At 40.0% G+C, this 24,836-nt stretch overlaps 2 protein-coding genes across 7 annotated transcripts in view; one reads left to right on the forward strand and one right to left on the reverse strand.

Annotated features, from left to right (window-relative positions):
• Positions 1 to 15,861, reverse strand: part of usp9 (ubiquitin specific peptidase 9) — a 38,432-nt gene extending 22,571 nt beyond the window's left edge. For 2 of the 6 annotated variants that reach the window (XM_010788583.1, XM_010788580.1), the window contains exons 1-14: positions 15,411 to 15,861; positions 11,095 to 11,363; positions 8,752 to 8,897; positions 7,901 to 7,980; positions 7,369 to 7,481; positions 6,296 to 6,514; positions 5,156 to 5,271; positions 4,795 to 5,046; positions 4,554 to 4,689; positions 4,304 to 4,456; positions 3,235 to 3,339; positions 2,917 to 3,123; positions 2,689 to 2,825; positions 1,201 to 1,239 (exon numbers count right to left, since the gene is read on the reverse strand). In XM_010788583.1, the coding sequence (XP_010786885.1) occupies positions 1,201 to 1,239; positions 2,689 to 2,825; positions 2,917 to 3,123; positions 3,235 to 3,339; positions 4,304 to 4,456; positions 4,554 to 4,689; positions 4,795 to 5,046; positions 5,156 to 5,271; positions 6,296 to 6,514; positions 7,369 to 7,481; positions 7,901 to 7,980; positions 8,752 to 8,897; positions 11,095 to 11,196 (1,805 nt within the window). In that variant the 5' untranslated portion in view covers positions 11,197 to 11,363; positions 15,411 to 15,861. The other 4 variants (XM_010788585.1, XM_010788584.1, XM_010788582.1 and 1 more) reach the window with 3 other exon arrangements.
• Positions 15,862 to 17,827: 1,966 nt separating this feature from the next.
• The window catches only part of med14 (mediator complex subunit 14), a 17,426-nt gene continuing 10,417 nt past the window's right edge, over positions 17,828 to 24,836 (forward strand). The window contains 14 exon segments of the mRNA XM_010788586.1: positions 17,828 to 18,386; positions 19,341 to 19,367; positions 19,460 to 19,565; positions 19,673 to 19,846; positions 19,960 to 20,089; positions 20,226 to 20,354; positions 20,517 to 20,624; positions 21,754 to 21,886; positions 21,974 to 22,124; positions 22,221 to 22,332; positions 22,648 to 22,773; positions 22,892 to 22,970; positions 23,271 to 23,430; positions 23,572 to 23,763. Of these exon segments, the coding sequence (XP_010786888.1) occupies positions 18,211 to 18,386; positions 19,341 to 19,367; positions 19,460 to 19,565; positions 19,673 to 19,846; positions 19,960 to 20,089; positions 20,226 to 20,354; positions 20,517 to 20,624; positions 21,754 to 21,886; positions 21,974 to 22,124; positions 22,221 to 22,332; positions 22,648 to 22,773; positions 22,892 to 22,970; positions 23,271 to 23,430; positions 23,572 to 23,763 (1,803 nt within the window). The 5' untranslated portion in view covers positions 17,828 to 18,210.

The following is a 24,836-nucleotide window of genomic DNA, read 5'->3' on the forward strand; positions in this document are numbered from 1 at the left end:
ACTGATTTCTCATTTGGTTTTATCAGGGACATAAAGAAAGCAGCTTTTGGTGTATTTGGGTATATGTGTGTGCATCATAGGATAACCAGCAGAAGAAGTCATATCAATATAGGCCATTTCCTGCCTTGTTTTCCACACCTTTTGGATTGAAAGCTAAACTTCAGAAAAATGTAAATAACCCTAAAATCTATGATTCACAGTTTAGACAGCAATCGTACTAAAACGAGCCAAATGGGAATCTGCAACACATTATCATCTGTTTGAATAACCAATGCCAAATCATTGTTTATAAAAACGAGCTGGCTCAGATTTGTTACATTCTGCAGTTACTTCATGATTGCAGTTCATCAGCAGCGGCTAGATTATGCTGACTCAAGGTACAATTATCAAAAATGCATGCTAGTCTTACTACAATTCTTTAGGTAAATTATTCATATCTGCATATCAAATGCAGCTAAAGAATGAAGGCATACATTTGAGTGGGTTCAAGGCATGAAATACCCCTGATATTATTTGCATTGAGTGATTTGTGCTGAAAGGAGCTGGCATCAGGAAGAACGGGGCTCCATCTCAAAGGACATTTCATTTAGTGGTAACTGTCTTGATTAAATGATGATTCTGTGTATGCACTAGAGCTTGTGTTCAGCACTGAGAAACTGCACAAAGAAATCCAACAAAGGGCATTTATAAAAAATGATGAACAAGAGGTGGATTAATTGTTTGGGCTGTCCTGAACTAACAAAAGTCTTAGTTGATTTACACTTCAATTACTTTGTTAACCGAGTAGTTGAATTAAAAAGACAAACCGTATGTAAAACTGACTTTCTCGAAAATAATCTTAAATTATTGTGTTTACAAGAGATATGCCAATAAGTTGGTCAGAAATAAGTCATTCAGCATTCAATAATGATGTATTGACTAAAACACTAGGGTGCAGCCTCCTTATTGCCTGCTTTTTAGTAGTTATGTATCCTGTCTCTTGTTTTCATTAACTCAACATATGCAGGATTTTGAACAGGGGGTTGAATGAGGAATCAGTCATTTGAGATGAAACCCAAGAAAGAATAGCTTAAGCAGATTCATGACAGATTTACATTTTATAAAGTATATTTATGTTTATATCATGAATATATCAAAGAGAAAGTTAGACTTGACGTGAAACAGAAATAGGTAGAACCCTGGAATTAGCACTCAACTTACCCCACTAAGTTCGTTTGTATGTTAATTGGCATTTTCTTTCTGAAAAACAACAGGCATGTATACTACATGTTTTCTGACTAGAAAAGGGCACTATTTCAAATCAGAACAATTTGTGATAATACTGAACAATATGATTTCATATAAATATTACAATTCTTTTACAAATGTTCCATGGTAATGTTAAATATAATACTCCCTAAAAACGTCTTTATAAACATGATTTACTGGCAGAACTTAGCATATGTAACAGATAGGCCTTTTGCATTCAAGAAATGTTGTCAGAGCAGGAAAAGACAAATGTACATATTTGAATGTCTTGTAATACGGGAAAGTTAACCCCAAAATAAAAAACAGACTGTTTTAGTGTGAGTATCTGAATGTTGAAGATATCAACCGTAAGATGTCTGCCTTCTCTTGAAAAAAAATGGAACAAGACGGCAAACAAATTGTGGTGCTCAACACCCCAAAAAAAATAACATTTGAAAAACAAATGTCATATAAGATGAATATTATTCATGTTTTCTTTCTACCGCTCAACACCCGCATGCCAATTCACCACCGAGGGAAGCACCCATCCACCCGTTACCGAAATGCTCCTGCCCACTGGTGTAGTTCGGTAGAAAGAGAATAATAAAAATATACATTTATCTTGTTCCATTATATTCAAGAGAAGGCCGGTGAACTGTCCCTTTAATGTCATTTGTTACATCTTTGCTTTTCCTATTATGACAAGTCAAAATGTCTGCTGTGAAAAAGGCTTTTGATTTAAAAAAAATATTAATGTAAACAAGAGCTATATTTAATATTTACTGAACATTGATATGACAAGCTAGCTACCAGACTAGACAGAAACTAGCTAGTCAGCTGTAAACAGAAGTGGGCATTTTGATTTGTGGATGTGCTGGAGGGTTAACATTGTAAGATTATAACAAAGACAAAAACGTAAGGAAAACGTTCAGCTCCTTTCAGTGTAGTAATATAAAAGGTGAGTATGATTTGCCCGCAACCAAATAAAAAAAAAACACCTGTACTTCCTGTATTAAGGACACACACAGTGAGACATGTTTTAAGAACATACCGACAGTCAAAATCAAAATGTGTATATTTAATAGTATAAGAAACGAATACATGTTGGGTGTATCGCCCAGCCCTGTTGGTTAATAAGGGTACTGTGGTGATGCATTCTGATGTTGTCCTGCAATAAAACGAGCCTAAACTGCAAGGCTATTTACTCTGTGGGGCACTCAGCAGAAAAAGTGGACAGGCCTCAGAACTTGTGCAAATGTGATCAAAATGCCAAGAATGTCAGCTAGACAAAATAAGGTGAATGTGAAAATTAGTTGTGTTGCTTTTCTTGTGGGTGTTCATGCATAATAAATACTAATAATTTAGAATTTGTAACTTAAATAAACACTTTATACTTGCCGACATAATAATCCTCCAGTACATGTTCCAGACATATCAATTAGATTTTTACTATGACCTTACCTGAGGTTTTGAGGGGCTTCTCCAAAGAGGCTACAGATTTCTCTGATTTGCTTCAGGGCAGGGATCACCCATTTGTCATTGGTTCGTAGCTCTTCTATGAAACGATCTATCCACTGAATCTTCTGTGTATCTCTGTCCTGTGAGTGGAAATCAAACATCCTTAGTATTCGGAGCTTAATCTGTCATTTTGCATGCCATTTCCCTGTAAACATGTTCACTGACACGTACCTGTGAGCAACTGTAATCTAATATTTTGATGTGAGCACTAAGAGCCTGGTCCATGATGTCTACAGGCACATCATCGCTGTGGGCCAGGTTCCACAGTAGGTTGAGGACCTTGTGGGCCATCACCCCATCCTTATCATCCTCGGCCAAGCGCCGGATTAGTTCCAGCAACTTTTCACGCTGCTTCTTGCTGGCATTGGTCCAGCTTGCCTGCACAAGAGGAACAACCAAATAAAGGTTATTTCAGATTTCATTATACAGTGTACAAAGCACCCTTTGTAATCCGAAATGTAGTGACTGATTACTACAACTCTTACTCACCTTGAAGCAGTCAAAAAGGTGATCGAGCTGCTCAGGTGAGAAGTCCCATGCCAGCTTGGCCAGGAGGTCATGGACGTTCTTCACAATGGCCTCATGCTTACCAGCCTGCAGATATACAACAACCCGACGGTTGGGTTAACAAAAATACTTCCAACGTCCACCACCGGACGTCTCGGCGGTGGCAGGGATATGCTGCAGTTGCAATGGGGACCAACAGATCCTGTACTTTCTGTTTCCAACTATTGTTAGGGAGGAACAACTACAGTTGTGGTTAAGTCACAGGAATGCAGTACCATGTCCTATGATTGGATGTTCTTTTCAAAGCAAATGTAATATTGATTTACTCTATGTGTAAAGTGGTCAAAACCCAGCTACATTTTAAGTATGGAGAGCACATTTATTGTGATTTGAAAAAGGTCTCATCTGATCCTGATAAAAGCATATGCTGAAAAGGGTTGCTCTTACAATTAAATCGTTCTTTAAAACTACAAGTGGAAAGGAGAGCTCTTCAGTCTGTTTCCTCTCTCCATGCACCTTGCGGTGTCGTGTCCACACCATGATGACTCAACCTGTACCGTCATGCTCATTAGAACAAATGGTAGTGATTTAGCTAAATGCTCGGTAGCGGGAGAAGGAGGAAAGGCAGGAAGCTAGAAAGTGGGCAAGAAAATGGGACTGAGGTTTGTTGCTCTCCACTATTAAGAAAAAAAAGTGATAATGATGGGAAAGCATGACTGACAAGCAACAGGTGCTCCTGTGTTGGTCCAAATAAAACAATAGTAAACTAAATCTATTTTCATTTAACATGTAAAAAAAACTACAAGAAGACACAGTTTGTCCGTACAGTGAAGCACACAACTACAGAACCACGCACTGAAGTCATGAAGGCTGTATTAACCCTTAGTGATGCAACTAAAATACAGACTCAATATCTCAAGACTATATAATGAAAGGAACATAATGTCAAAATGTAGAGAGAGAGTGCTTTGAGTGGTTATAGGACTACAAAAGCACTTATGAATGCAAGTCATTCTTTACCATTCAAATAATAGAAAACACTGAGTTGTACCTGTGCCGCCCAGATGTTGTCCAGATCCTGCATTGTAAGAGCTTTTTCTTTGATAACGAAGCGAAGGATCTTCTCCAGTTTCTCCACGTACTGCGGCTGGTGCAAACTGTCCCTCAGCACGATGGACAGGATGTGGTTCTGCTGGATCCACTCCTGGCGCAGGACATGAACACACAGAGAGGACAAGTGGATTTTAGATCAAGATAAATAATTGATGCACACGGCACAAAATGTGAAGAGCAGTGCTTACCGCCATGCGCTCTGCGGTCAGCCACTCTTCCTCCTCGGGGTTATGTCGATGAGTGTAGTAGGACACACTGGAGATCACCTTGTTGACTTCATTTAGTGCATTCATTTTGCCGTTAAAAGAAGAAATTTGCAATAACCTGTGGATAAGAAATGTTTTTTTTATCAATGAGATTAAATGTGTTTGTGGCAATTGCTCTTACATTTCAACAAAAAGCACAAGGACATTATCTTTTGATACTCACCTAAGAATCATTTTTAATCTAAAAATCTCTAAATTCTTCACGGTCTCCTCCTGCCCCGGTACACGAGAAGCCAGATTCTTTAGAGACTTGATTATCATGGACAGTGCGTCGTTTTTGGCTTCATTCTTCGCCTCTTTCTTCAGCTCCTCATCTGTGAGATTCTCTAGAAACTGGGGAACCATCTCGATGACTGGAAGGAAGTACTTCTTTACCGTGTGCAATGTGAGGAACTCGTAACACTGGCCAAAAGGCCTGTAATGCAGAAACCACAAAATCAGCTCACACAAACATCAACAGTACACTGATGACACATACAAGCAGCATGTTGTAGAATGTTGCTTTCGTTAAACAACTGCCTTACTTGATAAGTGCAGCGATGATCTGGACGTTCAGTGCTTGGCCGCTCATGAAGCGATCGTGCAACATTTGAAACCCGTTTAACGTGCCAAATTTGTTTATTAAGTCCACCAACCAGCCCTGTGGACAAAGAATGAGGGAATACACATTAAAGAAGTTGCTCTGTTCAGTAAGAGAGAGTAAATACAAATAGTTCTCAATTTCGACAAAAAGAGACATCCGTAACAAAAGAATTCACTGATGTCTTGATTGTGTTCCCATAAAACTAAAATCACAAGGTTGAAAAACAATAAGTGTGTGCATCATTATCTCCTTGAGTCTAATTTGACCAAGACATTCAAAGCAAGCAAGTATTAGACAGGATTAGGAGAGATGAGATATTTAATATCTGTTTTAGCCAATAAATAACTTAAAGCAGAATCTTTCTTAATAGTTCCAGTGGAACCCTTAGTAGTACTGGGCCCCCAGCCAACAGAGGCAGACAGGCTGCAGTGCTGTTCACACTGACCCCGTGCCCACACTGTATTCATCACTGTTCAATTCCTATTCTCTGGTGTAGCCACCTTCTCTTTATATTATCTAATTTGCCCCAAGCATTAATAATAATAATAATAATAATAATAATAATAATAATAATAATACATGGGACTTACATAGCGCTTTTCTGGAAACTCAAAGATGCTTAAAAAAAGATTAAGGCTGCTTTCACACCTGTGGCTCATGGGGTGGTCACATTGACTTTTTCCCAACAAACCACAAGTGGTAAACATGAAGCTATACAGACTGAAGGCTTGACATACGGTTAACGCTAGAAGAAGGTGTGAAAGCACCCTTAGTGTCTTATAGATTGTGATCATCATCAGGCTGAAGGCTAAAAATAGCCTGTTTACTGCACAAAACAAAATATAAAAAATAGTATGCACTTAATACTCATAATATAACAGAAATAAATATGATAAGTAATATTATGCTGAATTACTGTTGACACTGTCATGGGATCACAGAATGTCAGACATAAGGTAATTTTCAGCAAGGTTAAACCAGGGCCAGTTGAGAGAAAAAGAAGGCCTAATAAAACTTGTTAAACATTACATTAAAAAGGTACAATGTTCATGTTTAGTCAACTGTTGCCATGGTGACTCACCTTGGGAGAGCGAGGGTCAGGTGGTCGGGCGAAGAGCTCGTCGTCGGCCAGCTGTGCTCCGGCGGGGACGGTCTCAGAGGGCCGCGTGCCGTTGTAGATGTGGAACTTGCAGTGAGGGTTGGTGGCCATGGCCAGCAGCTCCAGTAGAGGGAACCAGTCCTGAGAGAGCTTGGCTACACACAGCTCCACCAAACGGTGTGTGTTATTGATGATACACCTCTGTGAGGAGGGTTGTTTGTAAAAAAAAGAATAAAGAAACAATGGCATTAGACAACAAAAGACAGAGGGTAACACAGTGTATTTAGCCTTTATATGATCCCATTATATTAATACACTGTACCTGGAAATATGAGAAATACTATATTATGCATGGCTTCTGCCTGGTTACCCTGCATTCAAGCCAGCCTAGCTATAGCAACTACCAATACTATACTTCATGTCATATGTTTTACTCAAATTGTATGCATTAGTGGAATCTACAATATTTTTGATGTGAAAACTTAATTCCTTCTGAAGGGAGACGGGAGACCTTTGTGCTCCTTTACATGTCTGTCTGTCTCACTGGTTTATCATGAAAAGGTCCAAGAGATCAATCTTTAGTCTTAATACAAAACAACAGCCAGCCTCAGCTCCTTCTAACAAAAACATCATTGATCACAGCCGGCGTTGCCTCTTTCCTCAGCTCGTTGAGAAACAAACAGAAAACTCAATTTACGGGCAAGACCCAGGTCTGAACAATACATGCATCTAATGAAAAGGGCAAACATTTCAAAGAATAAATTAAGCCGAGTTGGCTGTGCCGAGTCATAATAATATAGATTTTTGTCAACTTAATAAAAACCTTTGCTACCCAACATTTAATCTACGCCAGAGTAGTTGTCGTGCGCTGTGGTAATTGAAAAGGGGGTCAAATTCCCAAAACAGCACTTATGTTTTTGTTCAGTTTGTTATGTGTATTATCTTTATTATTTATTTTTGAAAGATTATAATAAGAGGCTGGATTGTTACCATGGAGTCTTTGACAAAGCTATTTTTTCATGTACCAAAATATAAAATCAACAATAAACACTCACATGAATCTCAAACTTCCAGCCACTGACGGCCTCATCGGTCAGGATCTTTGTGAAGGAGATGGTCAGACCATCTCTGAAAAACCTCTGACACGCCTCACACTTTACATCCATTCCTGCAAGGAAACACAGCCCTCATTTCAAACCATACAATGCACAGAGTGTGAAACATCTGTTCGTTCCAGTTTCTAACATTTGTTGAACTTCTGTTTTATATCATTTCAATTACATATCTTTGTTTTATTTGACTAAACCCCTACTTGAAAACACCCAGGGACTCTTAACATGTGTGGTGACTTGTTACTCCCTTAGAATAATTGTTTTGAAACTTGAATAAAACATTTTTGAACAACATTGTTTTGATTCAAAAATCATAACAATTAGTGGCCCGATTATATACACATACATTAAATATGTAATTAATTATAGTTTGCACTTCATGGTTAGCCTTTGACTTGCTTTAAAGCTCAGGCAATAAAATGTAAACGCCACAAATCATCTAAACAGACACAAAAGAACATTTAGTTTAGCTTACCTTTTTTACTCAGGTCAATAGCAGCTTCCAAGAGGACTTCTAACTCTCCTTTTGGCAAAACTGGAACGACCCAACGAGGCCTGAGAGGAAATAAAGGTGAATCAACAAAGACATTCAAACTCACTTCAGTAATACATGAGAAGATGCAGCACATTGCATTGAACTTGATATACAAATGTTTTAACTCATAAACTGTTGATTCAAAAGTGGGCATTGTAAGCATCTACTGCTAATGATCACAACATTGGGACGAATACAGTGGCGATGTAATACATTACATTAGGAAGTTCCAGAAAAATCTGCATTGAAACTCTCTTAAAAAGGTAGGGTAGGTAAGACTGGAGAAACCAGCTCGAGTGCGCTAGAATTTGAAAATACACAACCGGAAAACAATCTGCCCCTTCCTTCAGACTTCCTTACAGAGCCCTTCCTCCAACACACACAAACGCACACATGACCACAGCCGGCGATGAGGGCACGAGATAAGTTTGTGCACGAGATGGAAGGCTGACAGGCAGGAAGCCATCCAGTTCATTTTAGCCGGCTCAGATGATTGGTCGTGCTTTTTAAAGTATTACAGCTTCCCCAGATGACATTTTTTTAATGTATTTATTGTCAAAGCATTTAATGTATTCATTGCTATCGGGATGTTAAGAGCATTCCATGGAAAATAACAAAAAGTGTTTCTGAAGTGAATTACCAACCCCACCTTTAATAAAGTTACCCTTATGCGTTATCAATTCATATGGCTGTAGAGCGATAGTCCACATTCTGGCTGCATCTAGGAGTTAGGAGTGACAGAAGATGCAGAGCCTGTGTGTTAGCATGTGTGCTAGCATGTGGGTAAATACCTGTTGATCATATCATCCAGCTTGGCTAGGTCAGTGTGAGGGAAGGCGGGCTCCTCCTCTTCCAGCTGAGGGGGTCCGTCCCCCTGGCCCTGCTCCTCTGGTGGGCTCACTGGAGAGTTCTCATTAGATGAGTTGGGAGATGATGTCTGGAAAAATGACAGACAATCAAAGTCATTAGAGATGAACCCATTCGTAGCGGGTTACAGCGGAAGCATCATTACCGCAACGTCACAGGTCTGATATCAGCCTTGAGACTGGAAGAGTTTCATGTCATGGCGCTTTTTGTGGTTATTCATGAATAACGAAGACTATGTCTACTCTGATGATCGAGGGCGAGGTCACATTAGCTGTCTTTTTCATCAAACACCGGAAAATAAAGAAAACCATAAAGGCAAGAGGTTGGGAGGAATGTGAATGACTGAATGTATGCTGTATTACTACTGCTATTTCTTAAATACCCTTATTATAAAATTCTAGTGCATTTATTTAAAAAAAGATTTAGTTTATTTTCAATAAATGGGTATGTCTTTCTGTATGTACTTTTTTTTAAATATATTTATTGTTTTTGAGGTTGATATTTAAAATGTCATATATGTAATTTTCACTATTTTACTTACATGTATTTAAGTTGATGTATAATGTTTATGGTTATCTGTATGCTTCTGTGCTTTTCTAATAAGAGAATTCACCAGCATATGGAATTGTTACAGCATCTAACATAATGCAACTCCACTGTGAATTGGATCATTATTTTATATATCCTGGCTTGATGTCATGGTAACATGCCATGTGCATTAGACCATTCAACCACATGCAGCCTTGAGGAGATTTGTTTCCATTTGTTTCTATAAACAAATGGATGATGACAAATGTCTAATCATTTCAGAGCTTTGTGGAAACGCTGAAAATGATACTTTAAGAAGAAGCAGCTTTACCTACAGGCTCACTGACACTCTCATATCATCAGTCAAATGATATGAAACTGCAGGCTGCCATTTATCTAATGTATGTGCTCAACTGGTTACTGGCTAACAAGCCTCTGCAATCTGTAGCGTTTCAAAAGGAGCACAATGAGGCATTTTTGATAATTGGTATCTCCGGACCAACAAACAAAGGGTCAGAAATGGGCCTGACATTAACTATCGACGACAAAATGCCTGACTGAGCCCTAAGCTCAATGCACCAGTCTGATTATTTAATTATATAGAAGAATGATTGTGTTCTCACAAATGGCTTCTTTTTTTTTGCATTAAAAAAAAAAATAGAAATCTGTTGCAACACAACAAAACGCCTCCATCTCACCATTATCAGTGAGATGGACTTTTTGACCACCAAGTCAAAAGTGAAAGTTAACTACCTGTTTCCGTGGGGCCATGTTCCAATGGAAAGCCAAGGCCCACTTCTTGTATGGGGGTAGGATTTCTATTGTTCAGGTCACTAAGTGTAAATGCATGTAGGCATAAAGAAGCAGGTGTTTCTCCTGAAAGGTCTCTAAACAAAGCCATTCAAGTCATTATACTCGTAGTATACGGCAGACACAGCAAATGCTCTTTTCATCCTCCTCTACCCAGAGGACACAAAAACTGAGGGCTGACATGGATGTGTTACAAGTATAAATGTGTTAGCATGTGGGTGTATCTGTTACGGTGCTGTCGAACAGAATTTCTTTGGAAGGAAGAGTGTTTGAGAAGCAAAAACAACAATGTGTATCCATGAATGTGAATTTAAGCACCGGATGTGACCATTCCTGTCTTTATTTCATTTCTAATCTAAGGACTGTGTATGAACATCAGTGGTGGTGTGAGCAGCTGTGTGTGAGAGTAAAACAGGGATACACACAGTGGAGGGAGACGGATAACTGAGAAATATGAAATGTGGGGGTGTGTGGTGAAGGCTCCTTCTGCTTGGCTGACCTACATAGGCAGCTTGCCTCTCACGTCTCACCACAGCTCATCTCCAACCAACACAGGACTGCACATGCACACTCACACAGACACACACACACACATCCTTTATCCATCACTCAGGAGGCTCTGTTCATTGATGCCTCTCCTTCACTCTCCTTCACTCTCTTTCTCCCTCTTTTCCGCTCCCTCCTCCCCTTCCCTTCCCTTTTCGTCCCCTTGGGCATCTGTGTGTGGTTTAGGTATGAGCGATATATCTGTTAAAAAAGCGGTGCTGCAGTGTCTGTACTTACTAAAAAGGGAGATATCACAACTCACTTTGTCCCTTCTCAGGTTAAATATACATGTGTCTGCCGTCAAAAGCAAGTGTAATGCACAGTCATTCAAAACAAAGCTGTACACTCTTATGTTGAGTATTAGCTGGGAAGATGTTGCTCACCTGGTTCTGTGGCAGTGGGGGTTGGCTCTGAGCATCAGGTGCCTGGCCCTGGCCCTGACTGTCATTGCCCCCCACCGGAGAGCCACGCGTGGTGGCCGTCATGCTCGCCACCGGGCAGATCTTGGCAATCTTGGCCTCTTAAGGAGCGCTGGCCAGGAGGGAAATCACAGCCACCTCAGCTGTAGAGCAGAGGGAAGAGAGCCCGAACGCACGAGAGAGGGACACAAGCACCTGGAGGTCTGGATGTGCCGCTGAGACCATTGCATAACCTGGGGAAAAGGGTAGAGGGGTACAGGTCAGAATTATCAGCAGGTTGGCTAAGTTACCTGTAATACATTAAAACAAAAAAAATCATAATCTTGTTCTGCTAAATTGACCATAAACATCATCCACTGGTTCTGAACTGGGCTGTGCTCTGCTTGGTAGTTCTGGGTTTCGGTTACCATGCAGATGTTTTATGAATAAGGATGTTTCAGCCAGGCTTTAAATGGCTGACACGGATCACTGATTTAAATTAGATTCAGAATATCCAGCACTAACCATTAATGATTTGTTGCCGACCCATTGCTGACAGTTTGAGATAGGTATCCCACACCTGATAGCTTTTTCAAAAAATCATCACAAATAAGCTTCAAACCAGGAGAAGAAGCTGTATTAGGCAGTGCTGCTACCAGCCCATCTAGCCTTACAATAATAAATAGCATAATAAATGTCAAACCCCAAAAAACGGCCTCAAAAGTAATCCTATCCTACAAATGCCATGTTTCATTTTCACTTTCAATTTATGTGCATCATGCCATCACGGGTGCTAACACTTGCTATGAACAAATACCTCTTCCTACTTTTACAGCACGCCTGAATCCATTTCAAGTCCCACCAGTCTAAAGCACCGTCTCAAATGTGGCCATGGGTAAACATGAACATTAGCCTCAGGTGTGTATGGTGGCGATAGGGCCACCATGATGGATTGTGAAGTGAAATTGAAATTACCACTGACTTAATCATTAGTGATTGGTTGTCATGATTTTTGTTTAGTATGAACAGGATCTTATGTAGTAGTTTTTGGACATTATTTGTATCAATTGTAATAACAATGTGTTAACATTAACTAGATGTGGGAACATGGTCACATTGATACATGACACAGTCCAATGGGACAAGAGCCCCGAGCAATCAGACAGTAAAAAACCTGGCTATTGGGCCTGATTACTAAGCGCATATGTCTTGAAGGATAGTCTTGTAATGTGAGAAATATTCCTAAACTGGGAGGTTAAGCCTGGATGTTGATCTGTCAACTCTAAGATGTTACCTCAGAAAGTTTCGTTAATATCTTTGCCTTTATATCAATTTTCAAAAGTCTTTATCTATGCTGGATTTGTATTTATGACTTGCTTGATCTGGACTCCCCATGAACTGGTTAAGGAACATTCCAAATAACTACCACTGCCACAGTTCGATTAAAGCCAGAGGACATTTGTGTCATGTCGTCATACCTCTTTATTGGCATGAATGTAACAAGGAAGATATTGCATAAGGGTGAAGAAAAAGCTCTCAACATTGTGTCTGCCCCAGACCTCAGCGATCAACTTAAGTGAGTGTAATGTTTAGTAAACGGAACCATGGTCAAAAAAAGGAAAAAGAAGACCCAGCTTGTATGACACTGGAACGCCCTTTACATATCAGTATGACAATCAGTAAAACATGATGCAGCCGGCAAATGTAGCACTTGACTGTCTGATCGACAACAAATTCCACAGATAAATATCCTTTTTAGCTTCATCCTGCATTTCAATCCAAATTATTCATATTTCAGCTTTCATTAAAGTTAACCTTCAAATACAAACTGATTAAGAGATCATTTTTCGGCAAAAGGTGCAGGAATAAGAGATAAGAGAGAATAGTTAGCGATTTAAATAAGCCCTGAGTATTAAGAGATATAATAATTGACAATGATGACTTTTGAGACCAATACATTATCACACATGCCTCCATATCAGCAGCAAATCAGCACATTCAACACCACACCTTTCAGCCTTCCTGTCATTAAAATGAACACTTTGGCTATATGCAGTTTTAGAGTCTATGTGTTTTTAAATGTATAGTACAATTCAAAGTGGAATAGGATTATATCAGTTTTCAGACTGCCAAGGAAGTCAGAACCCTCTTCCAGCAATTCCTGTGATCAAGATCGATAGGGTGCATAAAGAAAAAGGAACATGACTTAATGGCTTTTAGATCATATAGAACATGTTCAATAGATCCTCTATGCTGTTTAAAAAACAGGAAGCTTTGGTGAAGAAGATAATCATACTATGTATAAGGTGATATAAGATGGAACTTTTATAAGTTCTAAAGGACACAGGTTTATGAGTCATTATGGTCACAATTTCATTTTCAATGAATGAATAGTCTGCCCTAAAACCTCAATAGTTATCAGGTTTATCAAATTACAATGGAAGTCATGATTGTTTGAAGCACATTATACAATCATATATAAATAATAGCTTTCAACATTCACAGTCTGCCTTGAAATATGTGCTTTACAAGCTAACAGGCGTACTAAAGCCTAAACATAAATCTACTTTGCGAATAGGCATTAATTTGCCACAAGACACGAATGGTTAAATGCGTTTAACTGTTGTTACTGTATGCCTTCTTTAAGGGTAGTGAAACTAGCTTATTTCCTATTTTACAGGTGGCCAGAGGCATCTGCTTCAGCATCGGCTATTTGGGTTGCAGCTGTCATTACGAACAGTACATCACATTACTGCAATTACTATAAGCACAATCTGGCGAGTGTGTTCTTTCCTGAGTACATGTCATATAATAAATTGAAAGCTACTATCAGTGAAACCACTCAGAAGCCAACGATCTACTAATGGGGGGATTGGGTTAGGGCGTTCGGTTTTATCAACAGTGTCAAACAAAGTGACACACACACGATAACAACCAGCCACCATTAAAATAAGCGCTAAGCTAGGTATAACTGCGGCCTTTCGCACTGAACCGGCTTCGAAACGTTAACGTTATAAAAAAACATATTTTATGGACGGATAAATCGATCATGTAACAGGATGTGTGTTACCTTATAATATCTTCAATATTTACCAGCCCAGGTACTTATAAAGTACACGGGGACATTACGTAACTATTGATACAAACTAGCGCCCACAACACCCGTTAACAGCTGGTGGTTTAGTTAGTTAACGCCTGCTGCTAGCTAGCTGCGGCACTAACGTTAGGTTAGCTTGCAAGGCGATCCGCCCAGACAGCAGAGCATTGACGGCCTTGTCGACCAAAGCCCGCTGAGACACGCAGGCCTCACTATTCGACCGGGCCTGACATTAAACTTTCCCAGCAAACCTTTGCTACATAATGCACGATCTAGCACACAGATAGTTTGATGAATAACCTTAATCGGTATCGATCTACATTCACTTTCCCCGGCGTTATTGTTGACCAACCATGTTCCATGTTACGCCATTTACAATGACCATCGGTAGTGTTAGCATGCTAACGAGCAGCAATCTAGATAAACAGTTCTAGCTTTAGCTAGCCGTTAGCTTACGTTCGGGTAAATACCCGAAGGTGCATTTGGCTAACGTTCCTATTTTGACAAGCGGCTTGCTGATATGACTCGACAACTAGCTAAATAGTTATCCCCTTTATAAAATGAACCCCCCGAGATTATGTTTAACACCAGTTCATAACAATTTCAGCGTTCATCTCAAGTTAAGCTAGCTGGTTGTCTTAAAAAACGTTAAATATGTTAGTGACAGGGGAGTCGTCTATTTCCTGAAATGTAGAGTGTTCTGAACCGTATCGTCTAACGCCAAGTTATAACTTAGCTAAAACAAACTGAAAATGAAATCTTGGAAGCCAAAAGGATACAAAATGTTAACATCATTGTGGTTTTGATAAATCTGCTATTAACGAAACATAACAGATATGATTGGAGGATAATCAAATATGAACAATTTGTAAACATTAGGCGTTAGAAGGAAATGTTCTTCCTCAGTCTGTAGACAGTGACCGTTTGCGGGTAACGTTAGCTAGCGCTAGCTTGGCTTCAGTGAATGCAGCGGAGTGAGCTAATCAGACTACACGTACTGTTGACCATGAATTGCAGTTTAATCGTGTTGACATTGTCAAAGATTCAATAAGGAATAGTTAAGATAGGTTAAACCAACAGCATCTGAATAACACAAGCCGCTAAAATGCAGTAATGTTACCTTGCATCCACCACCAGCTGACGCTAATACTAGCCAGCTAACAATCACCAGCCAGCGCACCGAGCCAGTTAGCTAACAACTCACCAGGAATTTGATATGACTTCCCCCTCTATTCACGGGCTACGTCCAGCCTTGAACGATGGTGTCGTCGTATATTACATAAACGTGGCCTATATGAGTGACAGTTTCGCAGGACCCAAAACCTGTTACTAGAAAGATCTAATTCCTACGTTTTTTCCTCTGCTTCTGGGTGTTTTTCCTGCGTCACCGGCGCGGTAACAGCCCCCTAACTCTATCTAGTCCGATTTCTGGGGCTTGTCACTTCGGTCCCAGCAGTCACTCACAACTTGAATCCGTTCAACATGGCGGAAGCGCAGTCGTACACAAATGCCGTTCAGTAAAAACAGGCCAGACGACTGTGTGAACTCCAATAGTCAGCTTTGTCTATGAGCTAGTTTGCACCACAACGGAGTGCAGCGCAGCAAACACAACACCCGCTGAATGGAAAGGGCATAAAACCTCTCTCAATTCTGATGTGTGACTCCGACTCCAGTATGGATGTACAATCCGTATTTTCATTAAAACCAAGAGAAAAAACTGAGCAAACTGACGCACTTGACTATATCGCCTCCTATCGCACGGGGTGGTCATACATGAAGATGTCATGTTTTCATAAAAGTCCAAATCAGCTCATTCAAACGTACCACAAACAGACATTTCAGCAGAGGTGGAGGAAGTGTAAAAAGTGAAGTAAAAGTCCTGCATTCAAATGTAGTAAAGCAAAAAAAGAGTAGGCTATTTGAATAAAAAAATCACTTCAAAGTTGAACTTGGTAAAGGTAGGATTTATTTTAAGTACTTATTACAATTCTACCGGGTAGCTTAACCTATAATTATTTATTATAATGTGTGTCGAATAATTGTTTGTATTAATAACCTAAATCTGCAAATTATCAAGTGACTACATTTGTTAAAAAAGTAGTAGTAGAGTAAAAGTACATTTGCCCACAGAATCTAGTGACGTAAAAGCATAAAGCAGTATAAATACTCAACTTACAATACACCACTGCATTTCAGCATTTATTAGAGAGGATGTGATTGATAGAAAACAAAGAATATTGCTTTATTCCCTTTCCTAAATGGTTTGACTGTTTACCTCTGTGCAAAAATACCACCCAAGTTAGGCTTACTTCCTACATTTATTCTTAAGTCTCTGAATTTTGAAATGTTTAAAGTTAATTTGCAGAAAGACTAATAAAACCTACCAGTATAAGAGTAAAAATGATTTGATCAAGCAAAATCTATTACAGTGTTCATGAGGGCATCTGAAGATTTGAGACAGACAGGTAAAAAGGAACTGTTGGATATAGCCTATAAAAGTATTCAAAATTCTATTTGATTGAACGATTTATAAACCACACATCAACAGACCTGGAACATAACAAAGAGCTACTGGGCCATTATTAGCCCAATTTCTCCTATTGTTTGCAAATGGAGTACATTACACTTCCACATGACCCACTCAATGGCCTTTTTAGGTCAGTTGATGTTGCACTTTATTTGTTATTCACATTGTCAAAATCCTCTCAGTTTAGGGGGTCAATGACTGCCCCTTGGTCTTGAGCCAAGGGGCAGTAGTGATTGAATATGGTTATGGCTTGTGGTCATCCAGTTGTCCAACACATCATTAAACAAGACACCAAATTCTTAATTAATGCACGATAAATAATCTATACATTCAATCAAAAATACGAGGGATTGGACAAAGGGGTTATTCACAGGGCATTTTTTTAGACAGTGTTACAATGTTTAAGGTTACTCTATTTTCTTGCAGCTTCAGTACACACTCAGCTGGCACTTACATGGCTAATTAAATGCATAAACAGCATTGAAGGAGGATAACACCTCTGCATCTCACTTATCTTTGATTTCAGAACATACCACTTGAAGACAGTTTAATACATGTTTATATTGTTTGTCAATCTTTGCTTCAACACCTAGTGTTTTATGCCTCATCTTTACAAAATGTACAATACTCCCCTACCCACGTAAGTCAACAAGGTTGTGTGGGCCTTGGGAAGAATATGAGCCCTTTAACGACATGAGTCTGTAACATTACTGACTGACACACTTAATTAATTAAATACACACTTGGTCGATATATAATGCACTTTCAGTTATAAAGATATGATCCATGAAGGATAGTGTCACAGCAGGATATGCACTTAATTAAGTAATACACACATGGTCTGTATAACTGCACTGGAAATTAAATGTTGGCGCTTTAAGTGTATTATGATGCCTTTACTTTTTCTACACTGAGGTATTGCTACGTTTCCTTTTGTAAAATATTGAAGTATCTGGGCTACTTCTTCCACCACTGGTCATCTGTTCCCAGGGCAACAGATTTTAATAGCCTACGTTAATGGATATTTGGCCATCAATCTAATCTAAGAGCGTTAACGTTAACACCCAAACACTTCTCTGGCATTGTAAACCTGGCCTTAAACAAATTGCTCGGCCTGGGAACCAGTTACCCAGTGTGAGACACAATAATGGGGACACATTCATGACTCTCACTCCTCAGGGCTCCTGTCTTGGTTTTCTTTCCCACCGGACCTATGCATTGCTAAGCGTTCCCGACAGCAAAGATGGCGGCAGAGCGGCGTTGAGCCTTCTCCGTAATGAGTTACCAAATTTGGTGCATTTGTTGAGTTTCGTGCCATACAAGGAAACCAAGTCCATGCCGAGAAACTCGTCTCGGGACAGATATGTTGTGAGATAGCGAAGAGGAATCTTTTCACAAGAAGTAAGCTACTACATCTTGATAGTTTTCCGCTGGGTGTGCATCGCTAACAAACAGTTAGCCCTAGCGTCATTGTAAAATGGCTCCGGTGCAGATTGGGTCAGACGGGCAGCTCGTCCCACTCGGAGGTCCGGTTGCCTCGGGTCCACAGCCACCTCCACCCGGGACACCGGCCACACAGGGGGTCCGACTGAGCCTGCTCATTGAATTTCTCCTCCAGAGGACCTACCATGAAATCACCCTGCTGTCAGAACTGTAAGTAACATGTTAGCATCGTAGGCCTCAAAGCTAACTTACCGGCGGGCTAATCAGCTAACACCTGTAAACTTAGAGAATTATCTTCCTCCAGTCACTATAATAACGCCAAAAGCTAACCAACTCATCAAGATGTAATTAATAGCCCTAATGTTATGCCCTAACAAAGTGGATAGCCCACATATGTGATGGGACGTACTGGTAAACAACACCTCAGAGGTGGAAGAAGTACTCTGGTCATGTACTTAAGCAAAAGTAGATCTACCACAGTGTAAGACCTGCAATCAAAATGTTACTTAAGTAAAAGTAAAAAAGATATTAGCATCAAAATCTATTTCATGGGCCATAATTACTCATTATACAGATTGGGCAATGTCAGAATAATATATTACATGTTTTGATTATAATTATTGATGCATCTAAGCTGGTAAAGGTGCAGCACGTTGTGTGCTGCAGGGTAGCTTGTGCATTTGACTGCAGGTTTAAATAAAGTATTTTATTCTTGATTTTATTTCACATCATTAATCTAAATCTGCAATGTAACTAGGTATTACATAGAAGTAGTGGAGTAAAAGTACACGATTTACTGATTTGTAATGGGTAACAGTGCAAAGTAGCAAGACATAAAAATACAAAAATTGTACTTAAGTACAGTACTTGAGTAAATGTAATTAATTACTTTACATCACTGCAACACATAATTTGTATTAATATCCTGAAGTTATAACTAATGAATTTGATATTTAAAGTAAGTGTTTCTGTGGGGCATATGGGAGACACCCATCTGCTGTCCCAAAGACAGTTTATCCTCGCCTCCTAACTGAAATCTCAACATGTTATCGTGTCATACCCATACCACAAACCCACTGAGTTATGACATGTTATAAGCTATGCTGTTGCTCTACTTTGATGACAATGTCAGTAATGAAACGTTGTAATTTATTTTTTATTCAGGCTTCCAAGAAAAACGGACATGGAGAGGTATGTCTTTATCAATTCACTCATTTAACTACCTATTCTGTTAAGCTGTTGTGTTACACTGTTTCATTTCTTACCCACTGTTTCCTTCTCAGAAAAATTGAGATTGTCCAGTTTGCCAGTCGTACCAGGCAGCTATTTGTGCGTCTGCTAGCCCTGGTGAAGTGGGCAAGCAATGCAGGGAAAGTTGAGAAGTGCGCGGTATGTTAATTTGACTTCCTTTTTAGGTAGATTTTGATAATACACAACAAAGTTACTTGGTACCATCAGAACAAATCAAAGCTTACTCTTGCTTCTTGTGGTAATAGATGATCTCCAGCTTCTTGGATCAGCAGACCATCTTGTTCGTAGATACAGCTGATAGGCTGGCATCGCTGGCCAGAGATGCCCTGGTACATGCTCGTTTACCCAGCTTTGCCATCCCCTTTGCCATTGATGTCCTCACCACAGGGTCGTATCCACGCTTGCCCACATGTATACGAGTAAGTATGTTAAAACTGTGTATTAAACCATGCAAGACTGCAAATGTATATGATTGATGTTGGGATATTTCACTCTATGTATGCCTCACAATGGACTCTGTTTCCATTTGTAGGATAAGATCATTCCTCCAGACCCCATCACAAAGGTTGAGAAGCAGACCACCCTGAGTCAACTTAATCAGATTTTACGGCACCGCCTTGTCACTACAGACTTACCACCTCAGCTAGCAAACCTCACAGTTGGTAAGCAGCGTTTGTAAAGCCACTATGGATTTTTTTCTGATAGCTAATCCTATACCTACATTAACAGCTTCTCTAAGGACATTTTGTCTATTACAATATCTTATTTTTATGATTTCTTGTGTGTGTTTTTGTGTAGCTAATGGGCGTGTAAAGTTTCGAGTGGAAGGAGAGTTTGAGGCCACTTTGACAGTGATGGGAGATGACCCAGATATTCCCTGGAGGTTGCTGAAGTTGGAGATTCTTGTTGAGGACAAGGAAACTGGAGGTAAGGCATCAGCTTCTCCTTCTCCACTCCACACCACAGTGTACCATTGACAATATACTTAATTGCTAATGGGTTTGCATTTCCCATTTAATTGGTTTGTCTGTCAACCCCTTCCCACGCTCCTCCCCCCTGTCTTCCCACTCCCCCCCTCGCAATTGACAGATGGCCGAACCTTGGTCCACAGTCTGCAGGTGAACTTCATCCACGAGTTGGTCCAGGCGCGCCTGTGTGCGGATGAAAAACCTCTGCAGGACATGTACAACTGCTTGCGTATCCTTTCTTCGTCTATGCAATTTGTCTGTGGCCTGCACAAACAAACTTGGCTTTAGTCCCAGTCTGATGTGAACTACTGCAGTAGGGCGGGTGTGTGTGTGTCTCTGGGCATATAGAGTATTGACTGGTCAAGCAGACACTTTTAGCATTTCAATGAGAAACTCGGCTGCATCCTTCTTAACAACCTTTAAAAAAAGAAAAATCTCACACAACTGCTTTGAGTTATTTACAAGGGAAGGGCACTGTTCTAACTACAATCACCATGTCAATTCATGTGTGTTGTAATGAATTCCTTATGCAGATGTAACATCTGTAAATTCAGTATTAGGAAATGTGTTCACTGTTTTGTGAATCAGAGCTAAATTGAAGAAGTGTCTTTAATTTTTGTGGCGATAGGAAATATGAAACAATGATTGCACCACAATGTATGATAGCTAAAACATGAGGACAAAAAAAACATGAGATTGAGTAGATTATAAAATAGAAGATGTAAATACAGTGAGGCATCAAATAGATTTAAAAAAAATCTTTAAATTAAACTAAAAAATGACAGTTAAAAACATAAATCAAGATCCAAAGCCTTTTACTGATTTATTCTATGTATAAGATGCTCCAACCTATTTATTTTCAAAAAATATCTATAGCATTAGTTTAAAGTAAAAAACAATCATCTATCATTAGTGTTGTCAGGAACTCTTGTGTCATTGACCATTCTGTTGTAAACCATACATAAAGAAAGGAGAGGATCTCCTCTGATCAGAAAGTCACGGTCTTATCACGCTTCAGTCTGTGGTGAAACATAGAGAGAATCAACAGCCTGTTAGCATTCATGCTAATATCAAAGACCCTAATCAAGCATGCGAGATGAGCTCGAATGAGCTAATCACAATGCTAATCAGTACATCTCTGCTCAGCCTCCCCCCACCGACGCCAGCCGTGCAGCTCACCGTGTCAAAGAGCAGTCTGTGTCGGGCACAAATGCCCCTTTTTTCGTGTCTTGAGGATATGTCTGTGAGTGTGCTTTGAATTTTAATAGAAGGATGTGTGTAGTAGTTTTTCTTTTTATCTCTATTCACCTAGACTTGACATTTCCCCACACTGTTTCCTTTAACTGCATTGTTTCCAGACTCCTTCTGTCTGTCACTGCAGCTCGAGGTGCTCCACTCTCAGACTATGATGCTGATCAGAGAGCGGTGGGGTGACCTGGTGCAGGAGGAACGATATATGCCTGCAAAATACCTCACGCTCACTGTCTGGAAGTAAGACCTTCTACATTTCCCTGGACACTGTGTCCTTCCAAAATACCCAAATTGAATGATTCATTTATGCCTTTTTCGTTTCTTCAGCCAACAGGTTTTGGGTAGGAAAACGGGTACAGCCTCAGTACATAAAGTCAATATCAAGATTGACGAATCAGATGGATCTAAGCCATTGCAAATATCTCATGAGCCCCCTCTCCCTGCCTGTGACTCCAGATTAATGGAGAGAGCTTTGAGGGTAAGTCGGATATATGTTCTCAGAAAGGTGCCTTGTGGCTTAATGTACAATTATCTTACAATTAAATAATGTATGCCTAAAACTCCTTTTTTTTAGATTGACCATCTCTCAGTGGAGAAGCTTTTGATTGACAGTGTGCATGCAAGGTCCAATCAGAAGCTACAGGAACTGAAGGCCATTCTGAAGACCAGCAATCCTGGTGACAACTGTATGTATTTACTCAGTTAAACACATTTTTAGGTATATATTAAGCAAAATAAACCAGTGTTGTCCTGAATAGCAGTTGCAGCCATGTGATGCCACTGACGGCAGTTGAACGTTTGCTTTTACCCCTGACAATAAAATGTAATGGGATCATTATCTTGGTCTTAATTATGATGAATTGCACATTCAAAATTCCCATTAGCTCATAGAGGTGTGCTCTCTCATGCATCCTCCATGTACGTTCTGTCAGTTAATGTACTGTAACAATGGTTTTGAGTCATCTACAAAAGAGATGTTGAAGTTTGTTTGTTTATTTCAGCATTCATCGAGACCGCTTTACCCACACTCGTTATTCCGATACTGGAGCCCTGTGGTCGTTCAGAGTGTTTACACATTTTTGTAGACCTGCACTCTGGCGTCTTCCAACCCATGCTGTATGGATTAGGTAAGTAATAGCAAATCACAATGTTTTTGTAATGTTAGTTCATAGGTCTTTGTTCCCTTGTAATGTTTTTTTATGCTCCACTCTGTGCAATAAATAACCCTGTGTGTTCTCTCTCTAGATCAGTCTATGCTGGATGACATTGAAAAGACCATTAACGATGACATGAAGCGCATCATATCTTGGCTTCAACAACTCAAGTGAGAACACCTCCTCCATTTTTAAATAGCTATAAACTCGACACGTACATTCACAGCTGACAGTGTAAAGTATAGCATTGGCAGTTTGCAGTCAACGCCTGCCACTAGCTTGTCAAAATGTACTTATTGCTGTCAATAGCAACACTTGGCTAAGAAGGTGGCAAGATGGTGGTTGGGAAGGATGACGGGGATCTGAATTGCCAGAGTCTTGCACTAGTAAACAGCGGGAGCTATGAATCTGGAACTTTTTCACATCATGGATTTTATTGAGACATCAAATCTTTCTTTCTCTCTGTCAAGGTTCTGGTTGGGGGAGCAGCGTTCTCGACAGTCTGTGAAACACCTTCCCACCGTGTGCACTGATATTCTTCACCTGTCCAACTCGGCTTCTCACCCCATAGGCAACCTGTCCAAACACAGACTCTTCATTAAGCTCACACGTCTTCCGCAGTACTACATTGTGAGTTCCTGAACAAATCTATTTCTAAAAACCAAAATTCCATATTCAATATTTTAATTGACTTTTGTGTCCACCTTCTTATTCTCCATTGTTGATCCTTCCTATTCGTTCTAATCCTACTCATTCTTTTTTTTTTTGTAGGTGGTGGACATGCATGAAGTGCCTAGCAGCCCCACAGCGTTGCAGTACAAGTACTCGTTCCTGTCTGTGTCTCAGTTGGAAGGAGATGACGGGCCCATGTGTGCACAGCTCCTGCAGCATTTTAAACCCAACCTAGAACACCTCGTCCAGGACACAACAGGGAGAGTGGTCCGACCTGGCTCTAAGAGAAAGGTAGGCAGCACTAAAGTAGAAAACATTTATCTCTGTTTGTTGACATACAGCATTTCGTATCGGTTTTCATCGATCTTGTCTTCAAGATTAAACTAGACAGTTTGAAATGTGTTGGGAAAAGTAAACGCATTCAATGCCAGCCCTCCATTATTCTTGATAAGAAAATATATTTACTTTTGGGTTGCCTCAGTTGATACATACAGTGGGGCAAAAAAGTATTTAGTCAGCCACCAATTGTGCAAGTTCTCCCACTTAAAAAGATCAGAGGCCTGTCATTTTCATCCTAGGTATACCTCAACTATGAGAGACAAAATGAGAAAAAAAAATCCAGAAAATCACATTGTCTGATTTTTAAAGAATTTATTTGCAAATTATGGTGGAAAATAAGTATTTGGTCACCTACAAACAAACAAGATTTCTGGCTCTCACAGACCTGTAACTTCTTCTTTAAGAGCCTCCTCTGTCCTCCACTTGTTAACTGTATTAATGGCACCTGTTTGAACTCGTTATCAGTATAAAAGACACCTGTCCACAACCTCAAACAGTCACACTCCAAACTCCACTATGGCCAAGACCAAAGAGCTATCAAAGGACACCAGAAACAACATTGTAGACCTGCACCAGGCTGGGAAGACTGAATCTGCAATAGGTAAGCAGCTTGGTGTGAAGAAATCAACTGTGGGAGCAATTATTAGAAAATGGAAGACATACAAGACCACTGATAATCTCCCTCGATCTGGGGCTCCACGCAAGATCTCACCCCGTGGGGTCAAAATGATCACAAGATAGGTGAGCAAAAATCCCAGAGCCACCTGGGGGGACCTAGTCAATGACCTGCAGAGAGCTGGGACCAAAGTAACACAGGCTACCATCAGTAACACACTACGCCGCCAGGGACTCAAATCCTGCAGTGCCAGACGTGTCCCCCTGCTTAAGCCAGTTACATGTCCAGGCCCATCTGAAGTTTGCTAGAGAGCATTTAGATGATCCAGAAGAGGATTGGGAGAATGTCATATGGTCAGATGAAACCAAAATAGAACTTTTTGGTAAAAACTCAACTAGACGTGTTTGGA

The sequence above is a fragment of the Notothenia coriiceps genome, unplaced genomic scaffold (genome assembly GCF_000735185.1).
Source record: "Notothenia coriiceps isolate Sejong01 unplaced genomic scaffold, NC01 NC01_scaffold00031885, whole genome shotgun sequence".
In the NCBI taxonomy this organism is placed as follows: domain Eukaryota; kingdom Metazoa; phylum Chordata; class Actinopteri; order Perciformes; family Nototheniidae; genus Notothenia; species Notothenia coriiceps.